The 24891-nt window shown below is 42.1% G+C and overlaps 1 protein-coding gene and 1 long non-coding RNA gene across 4 annotated transcripts; both read right to left on the reverse strand.

Moving 5' to 3' along the window:
• Positions 1–445: 445 nt before the first annotated feature.
• On the reverse strand, positions 446–11050 carry LOC127141786 (uncharacterized). The gene is made up of 2 exons (XR_007812298.1): positions 10661–11050; positions 446–4636 (listed from the first exon to the last, which is right to left on the reverse strand). It is a non-coding gene; the product is annotated as an uncharacterized LOC127141786 (long non-coding RNA).
• Positions 11051–15711: 4661 nt separating this feature from the next.
• LOC108887581 (tumor necrosis factor receptor superfamily member 6B) lies at positions 15712–23787 on the reverse strand. 3 transcript variants are annotated; one of them, XM_051069051.1, is made up of 6 exons: positions 23522–23787; positions 20793–20899; positions 19546–20287; positions 18703–19105; positions 17589–17771; positions 15712–17010 (listed from the first exon to the last, which is right to left on the reverse strand). In XM_051069051.1, exons 3-6 carry the CDS (start codon positions 19546–19548, stop codon positions 16676–16678), a joined length of 924 nt encoding a protein of 307 aa, XP_050925008.1. In that variant the 5' UTR covers positions 19549–20287; positions 20793–20899; positions 23522–23787; the 3' UTR covers positions 15712–16675. The 3 variants fall into 3 exon arrangements, with proteins under 3 accessions (XP_050925008.1, XP_050925009.1, XP_018538547.1); XM_051069052.1 differs by lacking the exons at positions 20793–20899; positions 23522–23787 and having other exon boundaries at positions 19546–20551; XM_018683031.2 differs by lacking the exons at positions 19546–20287; positions 20793–20899; positions 23522–23787 and adding an exon at positions 19281–19527.
• Positions 23788–24891: the final 1104 nt, after the last annotated feature.

Genomic DNA, 24891 nt, shown 5'->3' on the forward strand with positions numbered 1-24891 from the left:
TCTCCTGTGGGAAATCTGATCATGTCTCATCTTGAATCGTATATTTATATTCCATAAAACTGAGCTGTAGACCTGACATGTGTAGCCCATGAGCAGAAAGCTTTTCCCCTGAATTCAGTTTCACAGATCAAATGTGCAGCTGTTGGTGAATGGACCAGTGAACTAGTATGAATGTGTTATATTTATGATCCAAACTGCTGATAAATATCTGACTCAAATGCAACATTAGATTTTTAACACACGACTTTTTCATTTGTGTTAACATGGTCTAACTGGTCCAGTCTCTCTCTTTATTTGCAAACAGTGCAGAAGATAATGAAATATAATAATTAGAATGTTTTGCATAAAGATAAATCCCTGCAGCATCTCTCCACATGCCTAACAACCCACCCTGGGCTCTCCCATGGACTACTCCACTACAGTTCACTGAGTAAGGGGAGACCTATTGTGTTCCTCTGTTCATGCCCCACAGAGTTTGTTCTTTATTTTCACTCCTGCATGTGACCACAGCTCCACAATCAATTGACCCTGAAAGTCTTAAACAGAGGGACACTCCCACATTTGGTTTCCTGTTGAATGAAGCTGGCACATGGTACTATTCAGACTTGGTACTAGGATTATAATAAACTCTGTGACACACCTTAAAATGAATCAGTTGGAGGTTTGGATCCTTAGACACAGTCATTTATAGACATGGTATCTACACCAAAGAAAAAATGTTTCAAATCCTTCAGATATCAGCTGTGGCATCCTGGCAGTGGAGCTGGGTGTGTGGATCTGATTCAGTCAGTAGATGGAGACAGATATCTACTGTTAACTATTTTAAATATTCTCTCCAACAGTGTATTTTTCAATGTAAAGCATGTTGTGATTTTGTATCTGTGAAAGGAGCCACACAAATAAACTTTACTCACTTATATTCACTCGGAGCCGTCAGTGTTGTACTGTGGACATACAATCACTGTCAGTGGACCAGCAGCTGGTTTAATGGATCTGGATTTAGTCCAGTGAAATTTGAATGTAAAATATTTTAGATCTGCTTTTGACAAACCTTGTGGATTTTCTTGGGGAAAAAAATCATGTGCAAACTCATCAATGAAATTTGTTCTGAATATCCAAGAAGCTCTGAGGATCCTTTCTATACGGATTCGGGTAAAGAGTTGTTGAATGTTTTCCGACTGGGTATGTATGGAGGAGAATATAGACCTGGATGTTCCTGCACAGATTCAGTCATAAGTGCTTAAAATTTTGGTGTGATATAGTGGTAGATTGTGCCACAAAACCGAAGTTGAACAAGTCAAAATAAATAAATCAATAATAATCAAAATGGATTTTTTCACAGAAACAGCCTCAAACAATCCATTATTTACACCTACTATCTACACCGGGTTATGGACGTATGTGACTAATCACTGGATGCTATTTACCACAGTACTATAATCATAACCTGTATACCTGTGTTGTCATTTACAGTATAGTACCACGCTTTCTACACTGCTCATGTGTTTAGAGCAGTTTTTAAAGTTTGTCATACCAACTGGTTTGAAGTGGCTTTGGTAACAACAGTATGCACCTTTCTACCTGAGTGAATTGCAGCACAAACTGAAGGCACAGACTCTGACTTTCTAACAATGTTAGTGTGTAATGAGCAGCACATTTCCCATCAGAAACTTTCTGACATGACGTTAGCAGAGTCCAGAAATCTGGTCAAAACTTTTCAGAAAACAGCTGAAATTTGTTTACAGTGATTATTTGCACTTTGGGTTGGATAACACAGTCCTGTGTTTTAAGTAAATATATTGTTTCCAGGGATTGAGATTCTCTCTGGAAATTAAAAACATAAAATATATGAGGATTTTTAGTTTTTTAAAATGAATAACATTCCAGATAACATCCAGATAAATCAGTTTTGATTTGAGTGACGTCTTCTGTGCACTTGTTCAAATATGTCATCAAAATCACTACAAACTTTTTTCCACTCATTTCAGTGTCTTCACATGTCACAGTGCCTGACTTGTCCATTAGATGGCGATGTAGGTGTTTACAGCGACGGTGCAACTGTTGACTCTGACCCTGCGTCATGGGAATGTCAGTGATCCAGTCGGACGGAGAGTTTGAATTATTAAATCCAGATTTGCTTTTCAGTGTACCAATAAAAAAAGTAAAAGCAAAGCGTGTTGTCTGACTGATGGACTGTTCTTTTCACAGTGATCTACATATCATGCTGTCATATATATGAGTTTATAATACAAGGAGACAGGATTTTATAATTCCAGGTATTTTCGCGTGGTATTTGATGCAAATCAACTTCACACTGGTACATACTTATTCCAGGAAATAGTCAAATGCCCTCATTGTAAGACCAACACTGAAAGCCTAGTTTCCTTTTATATGTAACCAAAGTGACTCTCAGCCTTACCAAATACCTAAATGGAAGCATTATAACCCTGAACAGTCAGGTGTACATGCTTTTCCCACAGGGTTTAACCTGCACTCCTTCAGTACTGCAAACCAGTACAAACCAACCTGACTTGGCTGGTACTGGTTCAGTGCAGTACAAAGAGACCACAGGACTCACCAGATTCATTCATGCACCAGAGTGAATCTTATTAGCCTGTCGTTACTCACAGCTCCTTTCTTTGTTGGGTTCCTGCGTTGCATTTTGATTTAAATACCGTCACCCCCTGCTACTTTCATGATACATCAGCACAATCACCACAGGAAGTTAGTTTGGTGTAAAAACACCTCTTCATAAGCCATCAGCTTTATCCAGCCTGCTGCCTGGAATTTTAGGAGGACAATGAAGTATGTTGGTTTACTCCCATTCAATACCACATCATGTGGTGATTAGAGGTTTGCACCCAGTACACACTAAGGAACAGAAGCACTTGAACACCCTGGCAGTAAATTCAGCACTGGTTCCTCCTGATCCTCCAGGAGTCATGAATGATTGTAGCCAATCAAGACCTCATATAAGGGAGTCTGTCCCTATTTATCAGTGACTGAAGCTCATTGTTCTAAAAAATATGATGCACGTTCAGCATTTATGTTGAAAAACGTTTGATTTGATCTTCATCCAAAGACCACTGGATGGAGTTTGTCTGCTTTTCTTATTCAGACGTCAAGTAACTGTTACAGTCTTTTACAGCTTGCACCAAGCTGGACAATGGCTCTGCTAATGTATGAGCAAAAGCCCTCAGTTTCCAGATTCATCAGCCACTACTGGAGGTTAGTGTCACTGTGGGCTTTACCCTGATGCATTAAGTGGAAATTAAACCAGCACTCTCCTCTAAGGTCAGCTGGGTCATTCCAGATGAATTTTGCTTTGCCTGGAAAGTAAAAGCTAATAGTGATGGAACAGATTGGACAGTTTCCAATTTTCCCAGAGGATGACATCAGAGAGATGGCTATAAAGTGACCGGTGGGAAAGATCCAAATAGAAATCATGTGTTTCTGACATGGAGACAGAAGCTGGGGAAATTAGCAGGTGTGCAGACCTTGAGTCATCTGAGTTTCTGTTTGTACCATCATATGCAGTTATTGATTCAGGTTCAGCTTAGATAAAATCTGCCCCAGGAGATATTTGATTAGTGCAATGCACTAAACCGGCTCCAGGTTGATGTAGTGGTTGGCAGAGAGGCTTTCACTGCCTGGTGTGTTCCTGACAGAGTGCATCTCTTCTGAAAGGCGAGATCTCTTGGTTTTTCCCACTGATGTATCTGTAGCTATCAGGTTTTTACAGTGAGGTCTGCTCATTAGGGCATGTTTTTGTTTCTCATTTTGTTTCAATATTTCCTGTTTTGTCCTCTTCTCTATGTTGTCTCATATTCCACTTCCTGCCCTCATGTGTGTGAACATTCTGCTGCCAAGCCTCATGAATCAACTGAGTGAGTATGATTGTCATATACTATATTTACTCAGCACCGTCAAAAGTCTGAGCTGTGGTGAACAGAGTGTTCTTTCCTGCTGCTATTTGAATGTACAAACTGAAACTGTATTCATTTTGTTTCACAATCACCTGCTCTGGCCCACAGCATCAAGTGACAAAGCTGCAAGACGCAGCAGTCTGACAATCGACCGCTATCTACCCAACAGCATGATACTGTATCATTACGTATGTTTAAGTCTGAGTGTGACCTCTGCACAAGAGTGACAGAGGAGATACATTCACTCAGTTACACTATTGCACAACACAGTCCAGATTTCTATGACTACTTCTGCTAAGCAGTGGTGACACTTTTCACCACAGAAACATGATGCTGCTGCTACAGCTAACAGTAAGCTAACTGAGACAGCTGTCGAAGCTGAATTCAACTGTGACCATGGGATTGTCTTTTTCTGATATCTGTGACGCAGGTGTTGGAAGATCACATGACCTCCTCAAAAATGGGGATGTGTGCTCTCAATATTGAGAAAAGTACAAGGGGTGATTGATGGGTTGGCGGCCTGAGGCTGAAGGAGACGAGTTAAACAGCTCGTTACATGTGCAGCTCAGCTCTTCACTGTCAAAATGGCGACCACTGAGCTCCTTCTTCATCATGGGGGAGAGGTCGTAGTGGGGCTGGGGTTAGACGACTTCAAATCCACATTCAGCAGATGACTGCACAAACATCGATGTCCATTTTCTCAGACAGAGCTGACAGAAAGAACACAAGAGTTATTAACTTCAAACTTTATGTATAATCACATATCAGGACAATGACTTTATACATGTATTCATTATACACAGTGTAGCAGCTGGTAGGTAAGAGACAAAACCAGGAATGGAGTGTTGGGGTGGGCTGCATAAAGTCAATAGGAAATAATCGTTTAACCCAAAGAAATGACTGCATACATGTCAAACAGTGACTCTGAGACCTGCTGCTCTGATACTCTCATATCTTCTGCCATGAGGCTCTGAGAACATGAAAAGTTCATCACATGTGAACAGGCAAATGAGCGGTATCTGTCCACAGATGGACGTCATTTTATTTCTCTTTATTTTTTACATATTCAGATAGGACTCACATGAACTCCTGGGCCTCAGTCACTCCAGAGTTTATGTGTGACGTAGGCAGTATGTGCACAGCGGCTTACCACAGAACCACAGATAGTCATTCAAGGAATTTAGGCAAATGCACCTATGTTTAGCATGTTATTGTGCTCTCTGCTGGCACTTATCCGGTACCTCTGAAAACCAGCAGCACAGTAAAATCCTCCTGTAAACTCTCTGCTCTCAGGACTGTTTGTCTTTGTAGGAAACTGACCACAGTCAGACATCTTATCATGTAGCTCGCTGTGAACCTGTTGTTTCCTCCCTGTTGTGCTGAACATGAGAGTTAGTTACACCACTGGCCCCATATTACTCACGACTGTTGGCTTGATTTAATCCCTTTTGACCCCACAGAGTGTTTTTCCTGTCCTAGCCCCCAGGCTACGGAACAGCTGGATTATGGTTCTAAATCTAAACTCAGGATCTACAGTACTGTTTCTAAAAGGCATTTTAGTGACAAATCCTTTCCATGATTTGTTTATATAATTTTAAACACTGGATTTGATCTGTAAAACTCCAAACAGCACCATTTTAGAGGCTGTTGCCCACCATCTGTTGCCTATATTTAGCCTTTGCTTTGCTAACCCTCATTTATTATTTTTATTATCAGAGTAAAAGTCTTGTGTCAGCCTTTCTGTCTCTCTCTGATAAAGGAAACTAACAGTTAAGATTCAGTGGAATTTTTCCATTTGACTGTTCACTAGAAAAAGATGTGCTCTAATCTAAACACCCCCATGAGTTTCCTGCATTATTCATTTGTAATATTTGTCATGCAGCTCTGAGGGCATGACAGTGCACTCTGTGGCCATTTTACCAACACTGCAAAGCAAACACTAAAGACACTGACTTCAGCAGATGATGGTCTTAATCTTCTTCTGACATAAACAACAGGCATGATAATGATGCTAAATAAAGCTGACCAATCAACCATCCAATGAATGAGTCACCTGTCAGTCCATGTGACTTCCTGTTGACACCTCGTGTTTCACATGTGAGAAGTCAAAGTGAGCGTGACCTAAAAAATGGATAGATCTAAAAACTGATCATTTCTTTCTTTGGTCTGGACTTAGTGATCCACTAAAGGTCGGATCCTGGAGACAGATTACCCAGATGAACATTCGAGTCATACTGGACACTGCCTGTTTTGGCAGAGTTACGCACATTAAGGTGTGAACTGTTGTGAAACTACCAAAAAATTATTCAGTAACCACTTGTTAACATACATTTTCATTTTCTTTTATGCTCAATCACGATGTTGGAACGTTTGCAGCCATGTAGCTAGTTTGCCTAGACCACCATAAACTGGTCTCTGAAGATGCTAACCAGCTAATTCAGTTGTTAAAATGTAGCTTTTTCATTGAACTCCAGGCGAAGGCTGTGTTCACAAAAATGGACAGTTTCTATCATAGAAAAAGCCCTGGTGCTATGTTTATCAGACTAAAGACACAGGAGTAGGACCCAAAGGCAGACATGGAGAAACAAAGCAAAAGTCCACAATCAACATAAATCCAGGACAAGTAGGGGAGGAAGAGCTGTATTTTCAAAATAAAACAGGAATTAAAGTCTTGTGGAGCGTGAGGAGATTGGTCCAAATAAACCAAACTTGGTTGTGATGTCGTTATGTGGTGCAGCGCACACGCTCTGTCCAAAATCTGCCGGAAAAGTGAAAAATGTTCAACTTTTGTGAGGTAAACTATGAACGGAACGGAGAGAACCGGAAGGAGTAGAGATCAAGGAGGTTCCCATAGGAATGAGTGGATGTGTGGTTGACTCTCATACATACACAGAGCTACGTGGAAACAGGGCATAATAGTGCAGGACCTGGTGGACATTAGCACTGGATTCTGCGGTCCACGTCAGCCTCCTACCAACAGTCAGTGCCGCCATGGACGGATTATGCTTGCCCTTGTATTATGTCTGTTTCTGGTTGTTTTGTGTTTGTATGCATCACTTTTTCATTCTTTTGCTTTTATCTATAGTCATTTTGTTCCTCTTTGTGGTTACTCTGCATCTCTTTGTGCTTGTTTTCTGATTCCTTTTAACTGTTTTACATTACAATACACGTGTATTTGCATGCAGCTAAACAGTAACCTTCATATGAATCTAAAATAAACACAGTGGGCTCCATTCAGCCTCTTGAGGTTGCGTGATTTGAAATCTTTCTGCTTACACTGTATCTATGTTTAGCTTGATTTCCATACCTGTATTTTCCATTTCCTACCCTACCCAACCTGGCTCGGAGATCAGCAGAGATGCTGAGCTTCTGTTTTCCCATATCAACCTTTCTTAGTCCACCTCAACACTAAAAGTTGCTGCTAGATTTCTCGCTCTGAGGCTCTATTTAATAATATATATTAATGGACAGTGTGGACTTCATCAACAAAATGTTCACAATAATGGATTTTCTGCTCATCCTACCACTATAAATACATTTTTATGGCAATGGATTGAAGCCTGTTAAAAACTGACTGTATGACCTGGAAAAGACATTTAACTTAATAACATGCAAAACCACTGATGTTCCACTAAGTGGCTTGCAATGACACATATCTGGAATGTTAGATGAGAAGATGGATGCTGCTCCTGATAACTCTCGACGTGCCGAGCATTTGCTGACGTAACTCAGCTGTGATGTTCATGTCTGTTTTAGGCTGCTGCTTTTTACCCACATGCTACATCTAGCTACAATACTTCTAAACTATTAGGTACAAAACATGGGACTCCTAAGTCAGCCGCCAAACAATTTCATGTTCATGTGGGTTTTTCTTTTCCTGAAAAAAAAAAAATGAAACTAAATAATCACCAACTGTTTTTTACTGCTTGGGGAATTTAGGAATCTTCCCTGCAGACTGACTGTAACTGTAAATGTTTTTATCTTTCTGTCATTCTTGCGATGGTCTGGTGACATGCCCAGGGTTAAAACTGTCCAACTGTCTCGTCAGTGAATGACGTGGGATATTTTGTCTTGCTGACGATTACTGTTCATTTTTCGAGGCCAATAAAAACACAGATAAACAGACAACCTTCCTGCCTAATCATAACAGTCCACAGACAAACGCTCTTACATTTACAGCTCATGAGAGAACATGGTACACTCTGTATATCACTGACGCACACACTGCTAATACACAAACAAAATGAAATTAAAGACTAGATTTTGTTCGTCTTTACAAGACGTCATTACCCATCATGTCGACATTCCAGAACTAATATAAATAATAATATTAATAATAATAATCATAATGTTGCTTCTTATTTTATAGGAAATGATAGTGTTTTTTTGTGCCTTTCTATGACAGCTGTGATCAGAAGCATCATATTTTATACTTTATACTGAGAGGGAATCCCTCCAAATTTGGTACAAAGCTCAACTTGGACTCAGAGATAAAATAATTAGATTTTAGTGATCAAAGGTCAAAGGTCAAGGTCATTGTGGCCACACTGAACACACCTGGCCATAGCTTAGGAATTTACATGCCAATTAACTGCTTCTGGACTTGTTGACAGAGCCATATAACCACAAAGTGTTAACTCCACTTGTAAGTCCATGCACAGACTCCTGTACGATTTCCTGTGGAAAATCATGGTCCCCAAAGAATGATACCTCATGGTTTTAGTCATCCTCTAACCTCTCCTGCAGTGCCAGTTTCCAGTTAAAATTTCCATGTATACACAAGAAATAGCAAAAACACAACGTTTTGCCTCAGGGAATGAACCCTGTTCTAAAATATTTGTTCAGCACTGTGCTTATAATATGCTTAGATAGTGACAGGAACTGGAGGTGTCACAGTTTAGAGTCAGCATTAGGCCACCAGGGAGCCATGAGAATAAACCCACAGCCTTCTCTGGTAAGGCTGCTTTCCAGACTCAGATTGTCTTAAAACTGTCATGTCATCCTACATCACAAGAGCATGACTGCAATCAGCAGTTCACCAAGGAACACAGCAGGAAGTCTGAAACATGATTGTCTAAGCGTTGCTGCATTGCAAATTTCTTCCTCTAAGGTGGTTTGACATTTAGCCAGAATTGTGTGTGAGTGTGTGTGTGAGTGTGTGTGAGTGTGCCAACATCCCCGTTGGTTAACCTGTAAAGAAATAAGTTGACATCTACAAAAAAGTCACACTCATGTACTGCCTGCAAGTCTCCTTAGAGCTCCAGCAACCCCCAATAACAAGGTGCAGCAACCTGTGTGTTGCCTAACAGACAAATAACATTTAAAAAGCATTTATTGCTCTGAATGCACAGGAACTCCTCTCACATCTGAATTACTGAGGTTAAATATTAATCTTAGTATTAAGAGAGATTACAGTAAGAAATTCCACATATAAACTGTGCACTGTACGTAGGCAAAACAGAAACAGGATTTTTACAATGAAAGGGGAAAATTCACAAGCATTGTGTTAAACTTGCTGCATGGGTGGATAACTGCACAGGTACTACTTGATCTCTGCAGGTCCAGAAGGTCCAGCAGTTCACTTGACTGGAAGCCAAGTAGTTCCAGTAAGTGCCAGTGCACTCATAGACTGTGATTCCTTGAAGTGTCACGCTTCGTCCAGTTCCTGTAAGTGACTCCTGGGTTTCCAAGAAACCCTTTCTGTGGCTGTGCAGTAACAACAGCATTAAATGTTACAGATGCCAACAACAGAACATCCGATGCTTAAACCTCACCACCTGAGACCACAGCTCGCTCTCAACCCAGAGAGAACACCACCATCCACCAACGGCCTCGGACTCCGAGCAGCTGCCTCTCATCCTAGTCCCCTCTCACTCAGCTGTAAACCGTCCTAGTGTGTGTTGGAGTGTGTTGGCGATTGTGAGGTCCCCAAACCCCAACTGGAAACTGGACTGAAGTTGAAACCGGAGCGAAAACAGAGGGAATACTGGGCCAGGCAGTTATGAAACCTCATGTGACTGCTCATGGTCTGGAGAAATTTGAGCAGGAAAAATTATGTTGATTTGAGCAAGACAGTAACTATCCACATTGCTTAAGTGGAGTTTCCAACATGAATCTGTGCTGAGTGGATCTGTGTGAATGTAATACAGGGTGTCACTGTAAAAGCTTTGTTTGCTTTGTCAACCCTCCCACAGCTGCGTGAGGCTACAGGTAAACTGACACCTATTGTTGAAAATAAGTGAGAACTGAAGTCTTCTTTCTTTGGATGATCTGGATTGAATGGCCTGTTCAGGCTGTACTCCGTCTTTACTATCAAAGTAGATTCAGTCCATTGTGAAATCTTAAATACTGACTTTTTTGTGTTGTGTATCAACCTCTAGAGGAGATGGTTCAAAAATGTTTCATGCATGATTTATCTAAGGCTGGATGAAGGAGGATTTCACCACTGACATCTGAAACTATGACTTAGTTTCATTGTGCCTGACTTATCGCAGCTAGTCAGTTTCTCTAAGTGCATTACACACACAGTGATTAACCTCCTGTGCACGAGGCTGCGTGAGACGCGTGCAGCACAGACGATCTGTGCGCGCTATGAACGCAACACAACTCACACCCCAGGCGATAACATGGGCATGTAACACAACGAGGAAAACAGCGCATGTCCGCTTCAGGGCTTCAGCTAATTCAAGCAAACACACAAACAGGCGAAGAATCAGAATCAGAGAGTATCTCACCTCTGCTGGTTTGTGCTCAGAAGTTATATTCCTGATGTCTCCTCCTGTGACTCTGCGTTAGTTTGAAGTGAATCACGGAGGTCCCGGTTGTTTACATGAAATGGTTTTAGAATAAAGTCTGCACTCTTCCTCAACATGACTCTGTGCGCCATCACTCGACTCTCCACACTGAAATATCATGACTTTTCCAGTCTGGTACCTGAGAAAGGTCAAGTGGTTCCACCTGGACGCACCTGAGTGGACTGGCTTTGTTTTATTTCAGAAACACGCAGAGGAGGTGAACATGTTTTGCAGGCCGACCCGTACGAGGCCCCCAGGAACAGAGCAGCGTCTGTGGAGTGACTGTGACATAGTGGCCACAGTGGGTAACTACACCTGATCACGTGACGAACACTGACCTGAAGAGGATTTGTCTTGTACACAATCACTGGAAAAGGAGCAGAATGAAAACCATCACACCCCCTCAGAGTTTAGTCCCTTCAGTCCAGTAACGCCTCCCTCTGTGATTAGCTGGAAGGATAAGAAAAGCATCTGAATAGCACAAACCTCTGTCATAGTGAAACCAGCCACTCACATCACGTCTGCTTCGTTTAGCTTCTGTCATTGACCAGGACTCTCTCTGGGTGTTTGTGAAATACAGGAAGCTGCTGTGTTTACTGTGTGTTTACTCTGAGGGAGAACCACCTGCTCCTTCAGTTTCTCAAACATGATAAATCAAACTCCTCCATTGGGGGAGTTTGTCCACTCATCACAGCGGTGTTGCTATCTTTTATCAAGTTTCTGCTCACCTCATCAGTCCCTGTACGCTCCACACATTCCTGGACTAACCTCAAGAATTTTACAAAAAGTCCCTCTTTACAAACTGCACTGAAAATTTCACTCAGTAATGCTGCTCTCTAATTGCATACTAGAAATATATTCCTCTTATTTTCTTGATTCTGTAGAAGTGAACATGTTCTTTGGAATGAGAGAGGTCAGGGCAGGTCCCTGCACTGAAGAAGCTCTTACAGGAAAAAAAACCTCGATGTTAGAACGTAACTTTACCATAAAACTGTAGTGTTTTACAAAATCATCCCTGTGTGATGTGAAACAGTAAGGAGTCCAGGAATAATTGCGCAGTGAAATGGTGTTACATACTAAAGTACATCTGCAGTACTGCAGGCTGAGGTTGGCTGTTTCCCAGAATGCCTTTTGATAATCTCTGTAAAGGAACAATGTGAACTTTTGAAACTACCAAAAGAATTCCTCACTCGAGCGATGTTTACTGGTATCATTAAATATGATGAGTCCCACATTTGTCACACTGTGATCATTACATTCCCAGCAACACTTACCTCTGATCTCTTCCCCCTCGTCTCCTGTAAGTTATGTTCATATGTTTTCCACAGCAAATATGTTTTCAGGAAAATAAAATGCATGATCTGGAGCTGCTTCGCTGCCTCTGAGCCTGCACAGGTCACCAGGGAATCTACAGGCAGGGCTCTGCAGGGCGGCTCAGCAGAAGTTGGGTGATGTGGCAGGAAAATGACCCAAAACACTGAAGTAAATCTACAAGAGAACGACTTCAGACAATGAAAGTCCAGCTTTTGCAGTCAGAGCCCAGACCTTACTGCAGTAGTGATGCTGTGGGATGAGGTCAGAGACCTGTGCACACCACAACTCCTGAGATATACCTGAGCTGTACGGTCCAAACGTCCAGGTCTGACCCACAGATACTGGAGGAGCTTCGACCCGTCATTACATCCAAGGGTTCTCTCACTTTTCCCAATAATGTGTTCAATGAAGACACAAAACATTACAGCTGCTTCTTTGTGGTTAGCTTATACACACTATGTTTGATCAGATCACATTTCATCACAAATGACGACAGCCAGTATTAACTCAGAGGTATTTATCCATTCAGCAGCAACTGTAAAATGACCTTCAGCTGGACGATGACGAACTTACAGGGCTGATATGTCAAAGGATGTTTTGGCCTACACAGTTCAAACAGTTTTATTTCATGGGTCATTAAATGTCTCCAGTAAAATAAGACAACATACCAACACCCACATGTTAACCTCTGATCTTTGATTCCAAAACATTTCAAGAAGTGGTAGAGCTTCTAATGAACAGCAATATGTTTGTTTTGCTTTGAAGAGATCACAGTGTACTTTCCAGTTTCAGATTCATGGGACATATTACCATGTTGTTTATGTCTCAGTCTGTGGGATAACAATGAACCACTGAATGAACAATAAGCTGTTTCAGTAAGATAGTGACACTCATCAGACATCTGTCTTAGCTGTTTAAAATCCCCTTGAAGCCTAAATCTATAGAAAAATGAAAAAACCATGGTCCTTCCTCTCTGGATCTTCTTCAGCTTCTAACCTGCACCTTCAGTGACACTGCAACGATGAGCTGCTTTTTTCCTTATACCTCAGGAGAGAGACAGAGAAGACTGTGGGAGAAAGGGAGAAAGAAAAGATGACGTGCAACAGAGACCCCTGAATGAACCAAGGACAATGTTGTTGCAGCACATGCAAGTCTGAGAGAACACAAGCGTCATATCCACAGACTGTCTGAATGCCAGGTAAAACACATTCAGCCCCTCGGCGCACACATGCTCTACACTGAACAACAAAATGTGTTCTCCAGAGCAACACACCCGAGTGTTTTCTCATCTCACGCTCCTCATTTCTCTTCGCTTTCCAAAACTGCTACAAGTCACAGTTGCATAAATGATAGAACTCTGATTAAGATTTGGTAATGTTTTGGTTCAAACACGATTCGCTGCAGGCTGGGTAAACATTGTGGTTTGTGTTAAAATACTTTGATAGTTAGAGGATCTGTGCGATCACAGGCCAGAGACATGTGACTAAGGTCTGGGAAACAAATGCTAATTGGCAGTTGGAAACTGGAAACAGTGCAAAGTTTGTTGACCCATCCATCCATCCACCCCCACCTCCTCCCTGAGCAGACTTTATCACTCTGACACATCCACAGACACCTTCCTTTGCACGTCACTGTTACGCAGACCGCTGGGTTTTGTCTCTTGAGGGTCAACAAAGACTATTTTACGTCATCTCCAGCAACACAAAGACCTGACAAAAGTGAAGCATGGTCTGTGGTTCTTACGTCTGCAGACACGGCCCAGGCTGACCAATCACAACTGTGATTGCTGCTTGTGGTTTTTCCTAGAAGCTTTTGACCCAGGTAGAGACTGTTGAATGATGAAGACAATATCAAGGAATTACAGGAAAATCTCGTCCTTGTGAGTGAGTCAGCAGTCTAACACAGCTATCTCCACTGCAAACACTGTGACTGCTGTTCTCTCGCCATGTCAACATGATTACTTCCCCCTTCATTTTTCAACAGCAGCAGTGGCGAGAGAAGTCAGACCTTCCCATTGTCTCTGTATCACAAAGTGGCTGAAAGAATGTGAGGTACCTGATAATTATGACATCCATGTTGTGGTGGGAATCAGTCAGTGAGGGAAATCCAACGCTGAGCTATAAATCACTTCTCAGCAGCAGACTGCTGCAAACCATGAAGTACATCTGAAAACACACCGTTGTCCACAGAATTTTCAAAAGTATTCAACACTGGCACCAAGTGTGCAATGCACTTTTCACTTGTTATTTCTAACAGGAAAAATTCTGGTCAGAAAAATATCCTTCTTGTCTAACTTGTAGGAAGTTCTTTAGTTAGCTGTTTCCTGGGAAGAAGTCAGGGACACAAGCAGAGTCACAGTGACTTGTTACAGTGGACCACCAGCAGCCTGGACTGTTGATACAAGGCAGGTTGGGTCCAGTCTTCAGCTGTCCAGGTGTGGTGAGCCTGTGATGTGGGCCTCTGTCACCTCTCTCATCAGCAGGTGGTTTACCTCCATGAACTGCTGCTAACTGCATGTTTTTTGTCTTTGAGTAAACACTGGAGGCTGCAGAGTGTGAAAACTGCAGTGGGTCAGCAGTTCTAGAAATACTCAAAGCAACGATCATACCAGGGTCAAGTCACATTTTTCCCTCTTCTGATGTTTCAGAGTCTCTGCTGTGGTTTCAGAGATATGAAGGGCTTTCCCACCTATTACTACAACAACACTATCTTGTGACACTTCATTGCACATCAGTAACTTCCCTTAAAAAAACGTTTTGCTCAATCTGTCTGTCTGTTGTTTGTTTTTGTTGCTGAGCTTTCAGTTTCAGTTTCCCACGGACCTACTGGAGGCCAGCACAGAGACCCGAGCAGCATCCTGAACCAGCTGCAGTTACAGGACTAATGTTTCTGTTTGGTCTGTATTTAACTGAAGGATGGGAGAACTACCAAACACTAGAGAGCTACTGAGCAGTCTGAAGTCTGAAAACAAAGAAGCATGTGGGCAGAGCACCAAGAGAGGAGGAGGACAGGTTGAAATACCTTACATCACTAAAAAAGGTGACATGGTGTTTGTTTATGGGAAGAGGTTCAGGTGCTGACCGGCCTGTATCTCTGCTAACAAGTAGACCAAGTGCACTTCAGGCAGTTTTCTGGTGTCAGAGGAAAATAACAACCTTTTCCTTCTTATTCCCACACTAATGAAGTCTGTTAATAGAAGACAAGCAGCTGGTAAGAGTCCATGTGTTATTCATTTTTTCATGAACTGTTCTGTCTTTGGTGGAGGACCCTTTCATTTGGGATTTGACTCATCAGAGTTACCAGATCACAGATCTTTCAGTCATCTATAAACACTGTCTTCCTCTGCTGGTGTTAATCTAAAAAACTATATAAAAAGTTCTATAAAAACTGCTTCCATGTTTTTTGGTCTTAAAGGAATCTGCTGCAATTTTGTAGTTGAAATGAAACTCAACTTGAATTTTCCATCAGAACAAAACTCTCATCTGAAATGTTTCTACCATTCAGAAGGAGTCCTTTCCCTCTTTGACTCCTTTGGAAGATTTATTAATAGATTTGAGTTGAACCTGAGATGATTTCTATCTGTAGTTTCATTGGTTTCATTGTGTCCTGGTTGTTTCAGCATAATGTTCTTTTTACGGTAAAATAATTTAATAAATAAGAGAGAAAACAGTTGTCACTGATTATATAGTATGTTCATTTTATTTGAGCATCATTTAAAGCAGCCACACATGCCCTAACTTTACTTGTATGCAATTATGTTTCTATCATGTAAAAAAATAACAAACTGCTAACAAGAGTTCCATTACCCTGTTCTCATAGGATACAACTTACCTCATCATATAAATAGCAAAATAAATTAAGACTGTGGCACCACATCAGTGTTTAACTGCACACATAGGAAGAGGTAGATAAACTGTAGGCCAACACTTTTTATTTTTTAAAGGGTAATACCGGTGTTTGCTTTTTTCTAATTTTGTTTTTCAAAGTGTCAGTTGTGCAGGTCCTCTCTCTGCTTTCACTCCCAGAAATAAAATACAAGAGTTTTGTGCTTTGGAGTACATTACTTATTATAGTAAGTACTACTTCTACTACTAATTAGGCATCAGAAGACATCTGATCTTAAGACTGTACTTTAATCATTACATATGTGAGGAATGTACTCCTGAGTACAAGAACTACGATCTTTCAGAGAGTGAACAGACTTTTCCCCCGCAGTGCTAGATCTGCATTGTTTTCTGTCCAGTCCCCTGACCTGAAATGACCTGTCCTTCACAACATGTTGCATAGTTTCTCATCTAATTATTTTTAAGTTTAAGTTTCGTTACACAGGGCAGCCGGTCATTTCAGGCGAGGCGACAACAGGAAGTTTAGATTGCTTTGTTTCATGAGGAAAAAAAAACAACAAAAAGCAGGAATGCTCTGAGACAGGAGGAGTGTTAATTAGGTAGGTGCAGATAGAAGTGAATTAACTTTTCCTCTGAAAGGCTGGTATTCTCCTTTAACTAATGCAAAAAGTACTAAAGCCTGCATTAACGTTTTGACAATTTTTGAGCAACACAAAAACAGAATAATTTTTCAGTGAACACTGGACACTTTGTACACCTTAGTACCTGTGACAAGATCTTTTCTGCCTCGTCCTACCTACTCTAAAACTACATCCACCTCATTTGCCAAAGCACACAGCTCGTTCAGATTACAGTCGATTCTCCGCAGTTTGTTCTGCAGTCGCTCACCAACGTTGTTCGCTCCCGCCTTTATCAGTGCTTCCGGAAGCCGCCGGATCTGCTGAGCCGTGGCAGAGGCGACCCAAGCGTTGATCCGCACTCTGAGCTCTGGGAGGTTAAGCGTTGAAGTTCCTGCCTGTTTTTTGCCGTCCTCAGACGGGAGGTGGTGCACGATACGACGCAGCCGCTTCACTGTCAGTGTATGGTGGGCAAAGAAAGCTGGGAGGATCTCTCTGAGGTAGCTGGCTCCATCTGCAAGAAATGAAGAATATATATACCCAGAATCATTCAGTGAATAACGAAACACAAAAGGCCTGATAGTGAGGCAGGGACAGGTGCTTCAGCTTGGCCTGCAGCAGAACCATTCCTGTTTTGACTAAATATAGGAACTGAAAGTAAAATGTCCAGCACTCATTAATCCAGGTAAAGGTTTGTGGTGATTTCCAGTCAAGTGATCTTGGTTGAGGAGTGAAAGTGGAACTGTTCCAGTAACATTTTAACCATGTGGCCTCAGATTAAATGCAGGATCACCACATGTGGAAATTAAACAATTCACAGTTATTCAGCTCAGCTCAGTCAGCGGGCAGCTGCCTTTGAAATCTTGAATGTCAGAGGATCTTGAAACAGTTTTCAAGCTGTTCAAACTAGAATCCGTGTGGAAGACAGTGCCAAGCAGTGCCTCTGTGTTTTCTCTGAAAATTAAGTGAATTAACTAATCAGTGATTTGCTTTCATGTTGGAAGTTGTCAGTGATTTAAAGTGTGTTTGTTCTAGTAAATAAAATAGGCCAAACCACAGATGTCTCTTTTCCAGAGTGAATGATGATCTCACCTCTGGACTGGAGCTCTGTGCAGCTCACACACAGGCTGTCGTGCCAGATGGAGCCCTTCAGCACCAGCTGCTGCCCTGCAGCTCTGCAGCTCTTGTGCTCTGTGCAGGTCTGGTGAGCAGACATTGTGTCAGAGTAGGTGCCATTGGGACAGGTGTGGCAGACTGTGTCCTCATCAGCTGTACCTGGAGGAGACATGTGCATCTGTGTTAGCTGATGGAGAGGGAGCTCAGACCTGTCCTGAGATAACTCTGATTACTCTGTTAGTGACAGTACGACAACTAAACCTCACAGACTCAACGACATGTTGGTCAGTGAGCAGCAGCAGCAGCAGCAGCAGCAGCAGCAGCGTAGTGTGTATCCTGATAAACACCAGACTCTTCTAACTCACAGACAATCACCTCCTGATTTCGGTCTCCCTGATGCAGCTCATTAAGGAGCATTAACGCTACATGTAGTTACCACTGTTTGCCTCAGTGGGGCAGTAAATGTCTAAAACATGTCACAGCTCATTCCAGTGCCGTCCTGCTGTGATGCTCTGTGGCTACAACCACTTGTTACTGATGCAGCTCAGCTCGTCTCTGTGGTTCACGTCAGTCTAACAACCTTTACAGGTAACACAGGCCGACACAGACATTGTCCTTTAATTGACTATAGCTGCCAAAACCAGTAACAACAAGTTGGTCTCCATGGTAACAGGGTTAGTTCAGCTGCTGGAGCCAAATGTACCTGCAGAGCTTACAGGCTGATCTGAGCTCAGATTAATGTTCCAGGTGAGTAGTGAATGAACAGACCAGAGAATCCCTAACACTCAGTTCATCTGGAGTCAGGCGAGGCATTGTGGGTACTGTTGTTGTGTCTTTCAGCTGGACTTCTGAATCTTCTACCACACAGCCTCTAAGACTGTTCTGACATGTCTGAATACCAACCTCAGCAGCTTCCTGTTTAAAGCATCAGGAAGGTTTATGTGTCAAAAACACCTGCACCTCATTTATTCCAACACACACAGGCCTGACTGGATGACAGCAGTACACAACCATGATCCAGCTTCTGCCTGATCTGAGCTCCATCTCTGCCGTCTGACCCGGACCTGCTGCCCCGGCAGCAGCAGCTTACCTTCGGTCAGCACGCCTTCTCCGGACGGACACTCGCGGTGGCGGAGACACATGTCGTAGTTCTTCTGGTAGTAGTATCCGTCTTTACACTGACACTGGCAGTCACTGTCCGCGGAACAGGCCTTCTTCACCACCTGGTCGTGGCCGCACACTCCGCAGCGCAGGCACTTTCCGATGTGGTTCCACAGCTCCGTGAACGAGCCCGGCGGACAGGGCGCGCACTCGCTCTTGCGCGTCATCGTGCAGCGCGCGCGCAAGTAGGTCCCGGGCGGGCAGCGGTCACACACCACCGGCTGACCGGTGATCGGGTCGGTTCCTCTGAAGGTGAGGGCCGGCGCGGCGACGCTGGCGACAAGGACGGCGCGCGCAGACAGCAGCATCACCGGGAGGAACGGTAACAGCATCTGGAGGGAGGGAAGGAAGGAAGGAAGGGAGGAGGAGAGGAGGAGAGGAAGGAAGAAAACAGGAAAAGGAAATTCAAGGTGAGATGAGGAATATTTTGAAAAAAACAAGGAAACGCAACGAAATACAACGAAGACACATGGAGAGGAACCGAGCGCAAAGCAAGAGGTGTCGCACCTGGAGCAGGTTAGTCAGGAAGAAGCCAAACTATCCATCTACTGTTAAAGCAGGGGGTGAACATGCAGAAAAGAAAACAAAGTCCTCCTGAAACAGGTGAATGTTTCCATCATGTCTGTGAGTTAAGAAGCCAGAAAACAGGAGAGAGAGAGAGACGGTGTCAGAGCGCTGAGAGATGGAGGCAGGTCGCGTCAATGTGTCGGTGCGTCTCCAGTGAGAAGTCTCGGCACGTCTGAGTCTCCCGCCTCTCTCTATCTCCACCTACCATCGTAACGTTGAGTGCAGGCTGCAGCGGTCCGTCAGGAGAAGGATGGTGTTCACTGCTCTCACCACATCCTCTATATATCAGAGTCCGACGCCCCTACACCACATCCATCAAACAGGGAAAAGCTTTCTGCTCATGGGAGTGCCGTGGCGTCATCCACCATCACACAGTCATCCCCGCTTTTTTTAAAGCAGACTTTAAGGTCATAACAGGCGATCACATGTCATGAGCTCAGGTCAGACGTGTATCTGAACACGGGGTCAGATGTAGAGTAGAAGATGAAATGTGGCTTTCCCTCTGACTGGGATTCCTCTTATTCTAAATGTCTGAGTTGATTATTTCTCCTTTTCGATATTAAAGGATTTGATTGGAGAGACACCGGGAGACCTGACCTTAAGAGCCTGCGCAGAATAAACGAATAAAGAAAGAGAAAGAGGGAAATATAATATCTACTCAAACGACCTGTTGTTTTCAGCAGCGAATTCCAAAATGATCATTTCATGTTTCTAATGAATGCTGTTAACCCGTGCCACATCCCCTCAGAGAGACGTGTGTGTAACATTCACTGTGTATCTGTCCTGTGAACTCTGTGCTTTCTGTACACGCGGACCTGGAGGAGAGTCTCAGGCTGCTGTGTGAGTGAGGAGGGAGGCGGCGGGCGCTTCCTGACACCCCCAGGCTTTTCATTCATGCAGGTCTCTTCATCTGTCGACGCTCAGAGCTCAGGGCTGTTTGTTAAACTCTGCATGAGAGCACAGACAAAAGCAAAAAAACAAACGGTTATTTCTCGTTTTTTCTCTCGTGATGTTGAGCAATATAAACTGTGACACAGACAGGTATGCTATGGTTTAACAGCTGAAAGTCTGGTCCCACCTGAGGTCGGACTGAGCAGCCTTGCGGTACAGGTTCGTTTATTCATTTTTTAAAACAGGAATTAAAAAGGATTTTGTGTCTCGGAGAAAATATAATCGTAAGTGTGTTTTCTTTACATTTTCTCTGTGATGCTTTAACATTGTAGCCTATTAATGAAAAAGGAAGCAAATCAAACGAAAAACATTTGAAAATATTGGAAATATTTTGTGTATTTTTTGGTTTTTGAAGTTTCCTGTTAAAAACAGAATCGAAAAATAAGAAAGAGTTCTTTTATTTTATTAAATCCAAAAGACAAACAAGCAAAATCAGAATACGTTTCTTATTTTTATCTAAAGACGACTTCACGCTAGACCCGGCGCTTGCATGGATCTCACCTGGTAAGAGCGGCTCTTTACATCAATGACACTCTGTCCTGGGTGAGAGGGAGGTGAAGTTCCTGACAGTGTTTAAATGCTGCAGGTTTCTACTCCGGCTCCAGGCACTGCAGAGATACAAGACAAACATGTTACAACAGAAAAATATACCGTTATTTTGATTTGAATCGTCATATTTGGTTTAATTAGTTTTGAAGTGAATTCCATAAAAATCAGTGATTAAAGATGATGATTATCATCTCTACATCATCTATGAGCTGCAGCAGGTGGTTCATCAGCAAAGGCAAACATGCTTTTCTTTGTGTTTTCCTCCGTTTAGAAAACACGAAACAGCTGTTTGTCTCGAACATACTGCAAAAACCTTTGTTCTCTTCCACATGGAGACAGCACAACAAATAGGCTTGTTTTAAAATGCCAACGATAATCAGGGCTTTTGAAAACTGAAGCCTGGGAGTCAGGTCAGTTCTGAGGAATAAAGGATAAACCACGCTGCAATTTCCCTTTGGGATTAATAATGTTCTGGAGTTAATAATGCACCTATCACCCTCCCTGCAGCTCCTGAAGCTGAACAGCCCTCCATTTGATTAGATCTGTCTCTAAGAGCCAGACTGTGCATCTGTTTCTCTGAATACACGTGCACTGACTGCACGTTACAGTCTTTTACTGATGTGACACAGTCAACTACTAAAGCATTAGCAGCTGCACCAGCAGCAGTGACATTGATTATTATTGCTGGTCAGTGAGCACATTCTTTATGCTGTGTTTATAAAAGTGACTGGTGACACCTAATGGCCAAAGAACATTACTGCTTTATTATAGACTTTTTCACATGATTTTGATTGATCAGAATATATTTATGTTGAGTCCATAGGTAATTAATAGCAGTTACTCAAGGTTTTTTTTTTTGTTTGTTTTTTTTTTTACCTCTAGGAAGCTTGGTGACCCAGTGAGCTACATTTAGTTTCATTGTGTTATATATATATATATATATATATATATATATATATATATATATATATAATTTCAGTGGGTTCAGGGCAGTGGCTTTATTTGGTGAACTGAAAACAACAGCTTATAGAAAGGCAGGAGACCAGGCAGACAGAGCCAGTTACTGAAGGTCACAGACACACTGGCATGAACATGAAACCGAGCAAAACGACACGAGGCTAAGAAGAAATCAGGCTGGTGTATATGCAGGGGAGCTGATGAGGAAAATGGCAGCAGGTGTGTAAGTAGGTGTGGCCAGTTTGGTTTACAGGCGAGCGAGTGGGTCTCTCAGCCAGGCAACTGGGACAGGGAAGAACATCTGGCATTCAAGGGACTGACCATTTGGTCATACAGTAAATCCGGGGGGGGCTGACAAGTCTCAGTCAGAGATTATCAGAATAGTTGCAGAACACTCTGAACAATTATTAGAGGCTGGTCAGTTTTATTTGCTGAAATAAAGAGGAAATTCAAACACACACACACACACAGTCAAAAACAGCAAAAAGAAGGTCATAGTCACAAGGTTGAGAAAACACAAAGGTTCTGAAAAGCTGCCCCACTTATGCTACTGACAAAGTTAAGCTTAGCATCAAGAACAACTCTACAGTCTTGACCTGCTCACTGTATTTTAGAGACAGTGAGTCTAAATGTGAATATATTATGTGTCTGTTGTTGAGGACCTACAGCTACTATTTCTCTTCTTTTTACAATGCAGTTTACCAGCTTGTTTGTGGGGTTTAGATCATCAGAGGACAGAGACGTACATCTGTGTGTCATCAGCATATCAATGATAGGACTGTGTTTCCTTATAATGCTGCCAAGCAGGAGCATATATATATATATAAGTTAGAGAGTAATGGGAGCAATGAGATATTGGTCAGCTGTCCCTCCACCCTTACAGTTGGCAGGTGCTGTTTCCAGGCTTCAGTTGTTAAAATACGGTCCAATCTGTGGCTATTGATGAGGTTATTAATAACAAAGGTTTATTTAAAAATGTGTTTGATAATGCTTTTGTGGGTGAGACACTTGAGTGTTAAGTGCCTCAGAAAATCTGAAAGTTGCCAGAGGGAAACCTAAGCCTTTGCTGACACTGCAGTCTGACGGTTTCTGATGAATTTGAAAACAATTCCAGAAATGCTACCACGCTATCTGGCATCACTTTCCGGACTCAGTGACTCAGCTCAGGTCACATACTATTGGAAAGACATGAAAACCTAGGGTTTGGATCTGTCAAAACAAAATTTTCATCAAGATTCTTAGTAATACTGTGAATAACAGCACTGTCACTTTTTCTGGGAATATCAATTCAAATATGAATTGCCATGAGAATAAACAGAAAGATTTATTTTAACCTAGAAGATTGTTATTTTTACTCAGTAATTAAATCAGAGAAGCAGACACTCGATCCAACGGCTCATCTTGGCTACTCACTCTGAACGGAACTCTCTTCTCTCACAAAAATTTGAAGAAATTCCATCTCAGTCAAAAAAAGAAAAGGTAGGATTTCTTCAGGTGGTTTCTGATTATCCACTCCAATTCTCAACAACAAATGGACCCAGTAATTAAATCTGTTCTTTCAAAAATGATCAAAACAGTTGCAAACAATGCTAAAAATCTGTGTTTCTCTAAACATTTGCTCAGGTTATTTCTCTGATAATTGAAGTTCTGGACGTCTGAAAGCGTGTTATATTTCTGGCAACAACACTGACACATGGACAGGGAACCAAATAACTCTGTCATACTCATCTGTGCTTTGAGGGTCCATTGTCCCATACTCCGTCCATGACCGCAGGAGAGAGGTTGTTTCCATGGTAACAGCTGAGGAGGATCCATATAAACAATAAAAAATAAACCCGTGTTGTAATGAGAAAATCCTTTTGCAACCCTGAGAAATATGTTTTCAGGTTTTCAGATAGGCACTTATCTGTTTACTTCTTGTGGTTGTCTGTAACCACGGCAACTGCCATTATTACGCCCATGAATTGTGCTTTCTAAGATTAAAGTTTTGTTTTACTAACAATCTTATGACGATAGTTTGTGTTGAACACTTTTCACTTTTTCACAATGCTAATTCTCTAGCTGAATCACTGGCCATATTACCACAGTAGTTCATATCCTTAGAGACGAGGCAGCCGGGAGGGAATCATTTGTGGTTTAGAGGGACTACTGAGCCAGAAACACATTCTTGTTGTGAGTAATAACAGCAGGACTGGGATTTCATAGTGAGTCATTAGTTCAAAATAAAAAAGTAAGTACATGTTTTCTCCACTGGGAAATTAAGACAAAAAGTACACAGATGTACATATGTAAGGTTGTCCACATACCTTTGGTCATTATTGTTATTGTCATAAACCTCCCTAGTGCACAGAGTTTATCTGGTGGGTGTCCCCCTTACAAATAAACCCTTGTATACAGAAAACAAAGTCTCAGAGCATCTCAGCTCATGAGAGTTTATTTACAGGAAAATAAACATATTGCAGGGGGAGAAGCAAGAGGAAAGTCCAAATGTTGAATGGAATGGTTTGTGAAGTGCAAGAGATTCCACCGTGGGCGTGGTGCAGTAACAAATTAGAAAGTAATGCCCCTTTTTTAAGCTTCACCAGAAAATATATTTAATGTAAGGCAGCTATTCTGGCAAATTGGTGTGAACAATTTCTGTTCCGCCATCAGGGGGACCTTTTCGGGAAGTGTTGGCTACTTAGCACCTTCGTTGCTAGATTTATGGACCGCTTTAGCAACTTTCCAAAAAAACATCTAGTGACAAATCTTGGACAAACTGAGTCAACAGTATTTCACACACTGACCATACACACTCCAGTCACATAATGGGTTTTGACCTTGACACAAACTCACACACAAACTCTGTGATGATGTATATAGGCGTAGGGGTGCTTTAAGCTAAATGGTACTTTTAGCATGCTAACATGTTGATAATTAGTAGGTATGATGTTTAATTTTGTATTATTTTATTCGGTAGATGTGGAGATATTAACTGGATAAGTGAAAGCTTTGACACTAAATGAAAAGTCACAAGATTCCTCAAGTCTTTCATTGTCTGAGCACCACGCACTGTATGTCTGTAAGAAGTTTCATGACAGTCCAACCAGTTGTT

This window comes from Lates calcarifer, linkage group LG3, assembly GCF_001640805.2.
Source record: "Lates calcarifer isolate ASB-BC8 linkage group LG3, TLL_Latcal_v3, whole genome shotgun sequence".
In the NCBI taxonomy this organism is placed as follows: domain Eukaryota; kingdom Metazoa; phylum Chordata; class Actinopteri; family Centropomidae; genus Lates; species Lates calcarifer.

Coding starts and splice junctions, on each gene's coding strand:
- LOC108887581 (XM_051069051.1), bottom strand. Junction 17,772..18,702: donor AGAAGGCGTGCTGACCGAAG/GTAAGCTGCTGC, acceptor TGTCTCCTCCAG/GTACAGCTGATGAGGACACA. Junction 17,011..17,588: donor CACAGAGCTCCAGTCCAGAG/GTGAGATCATCA, acceptor CATTTCTTGCAG/ATGGAGCCAGCTACCTCAGA.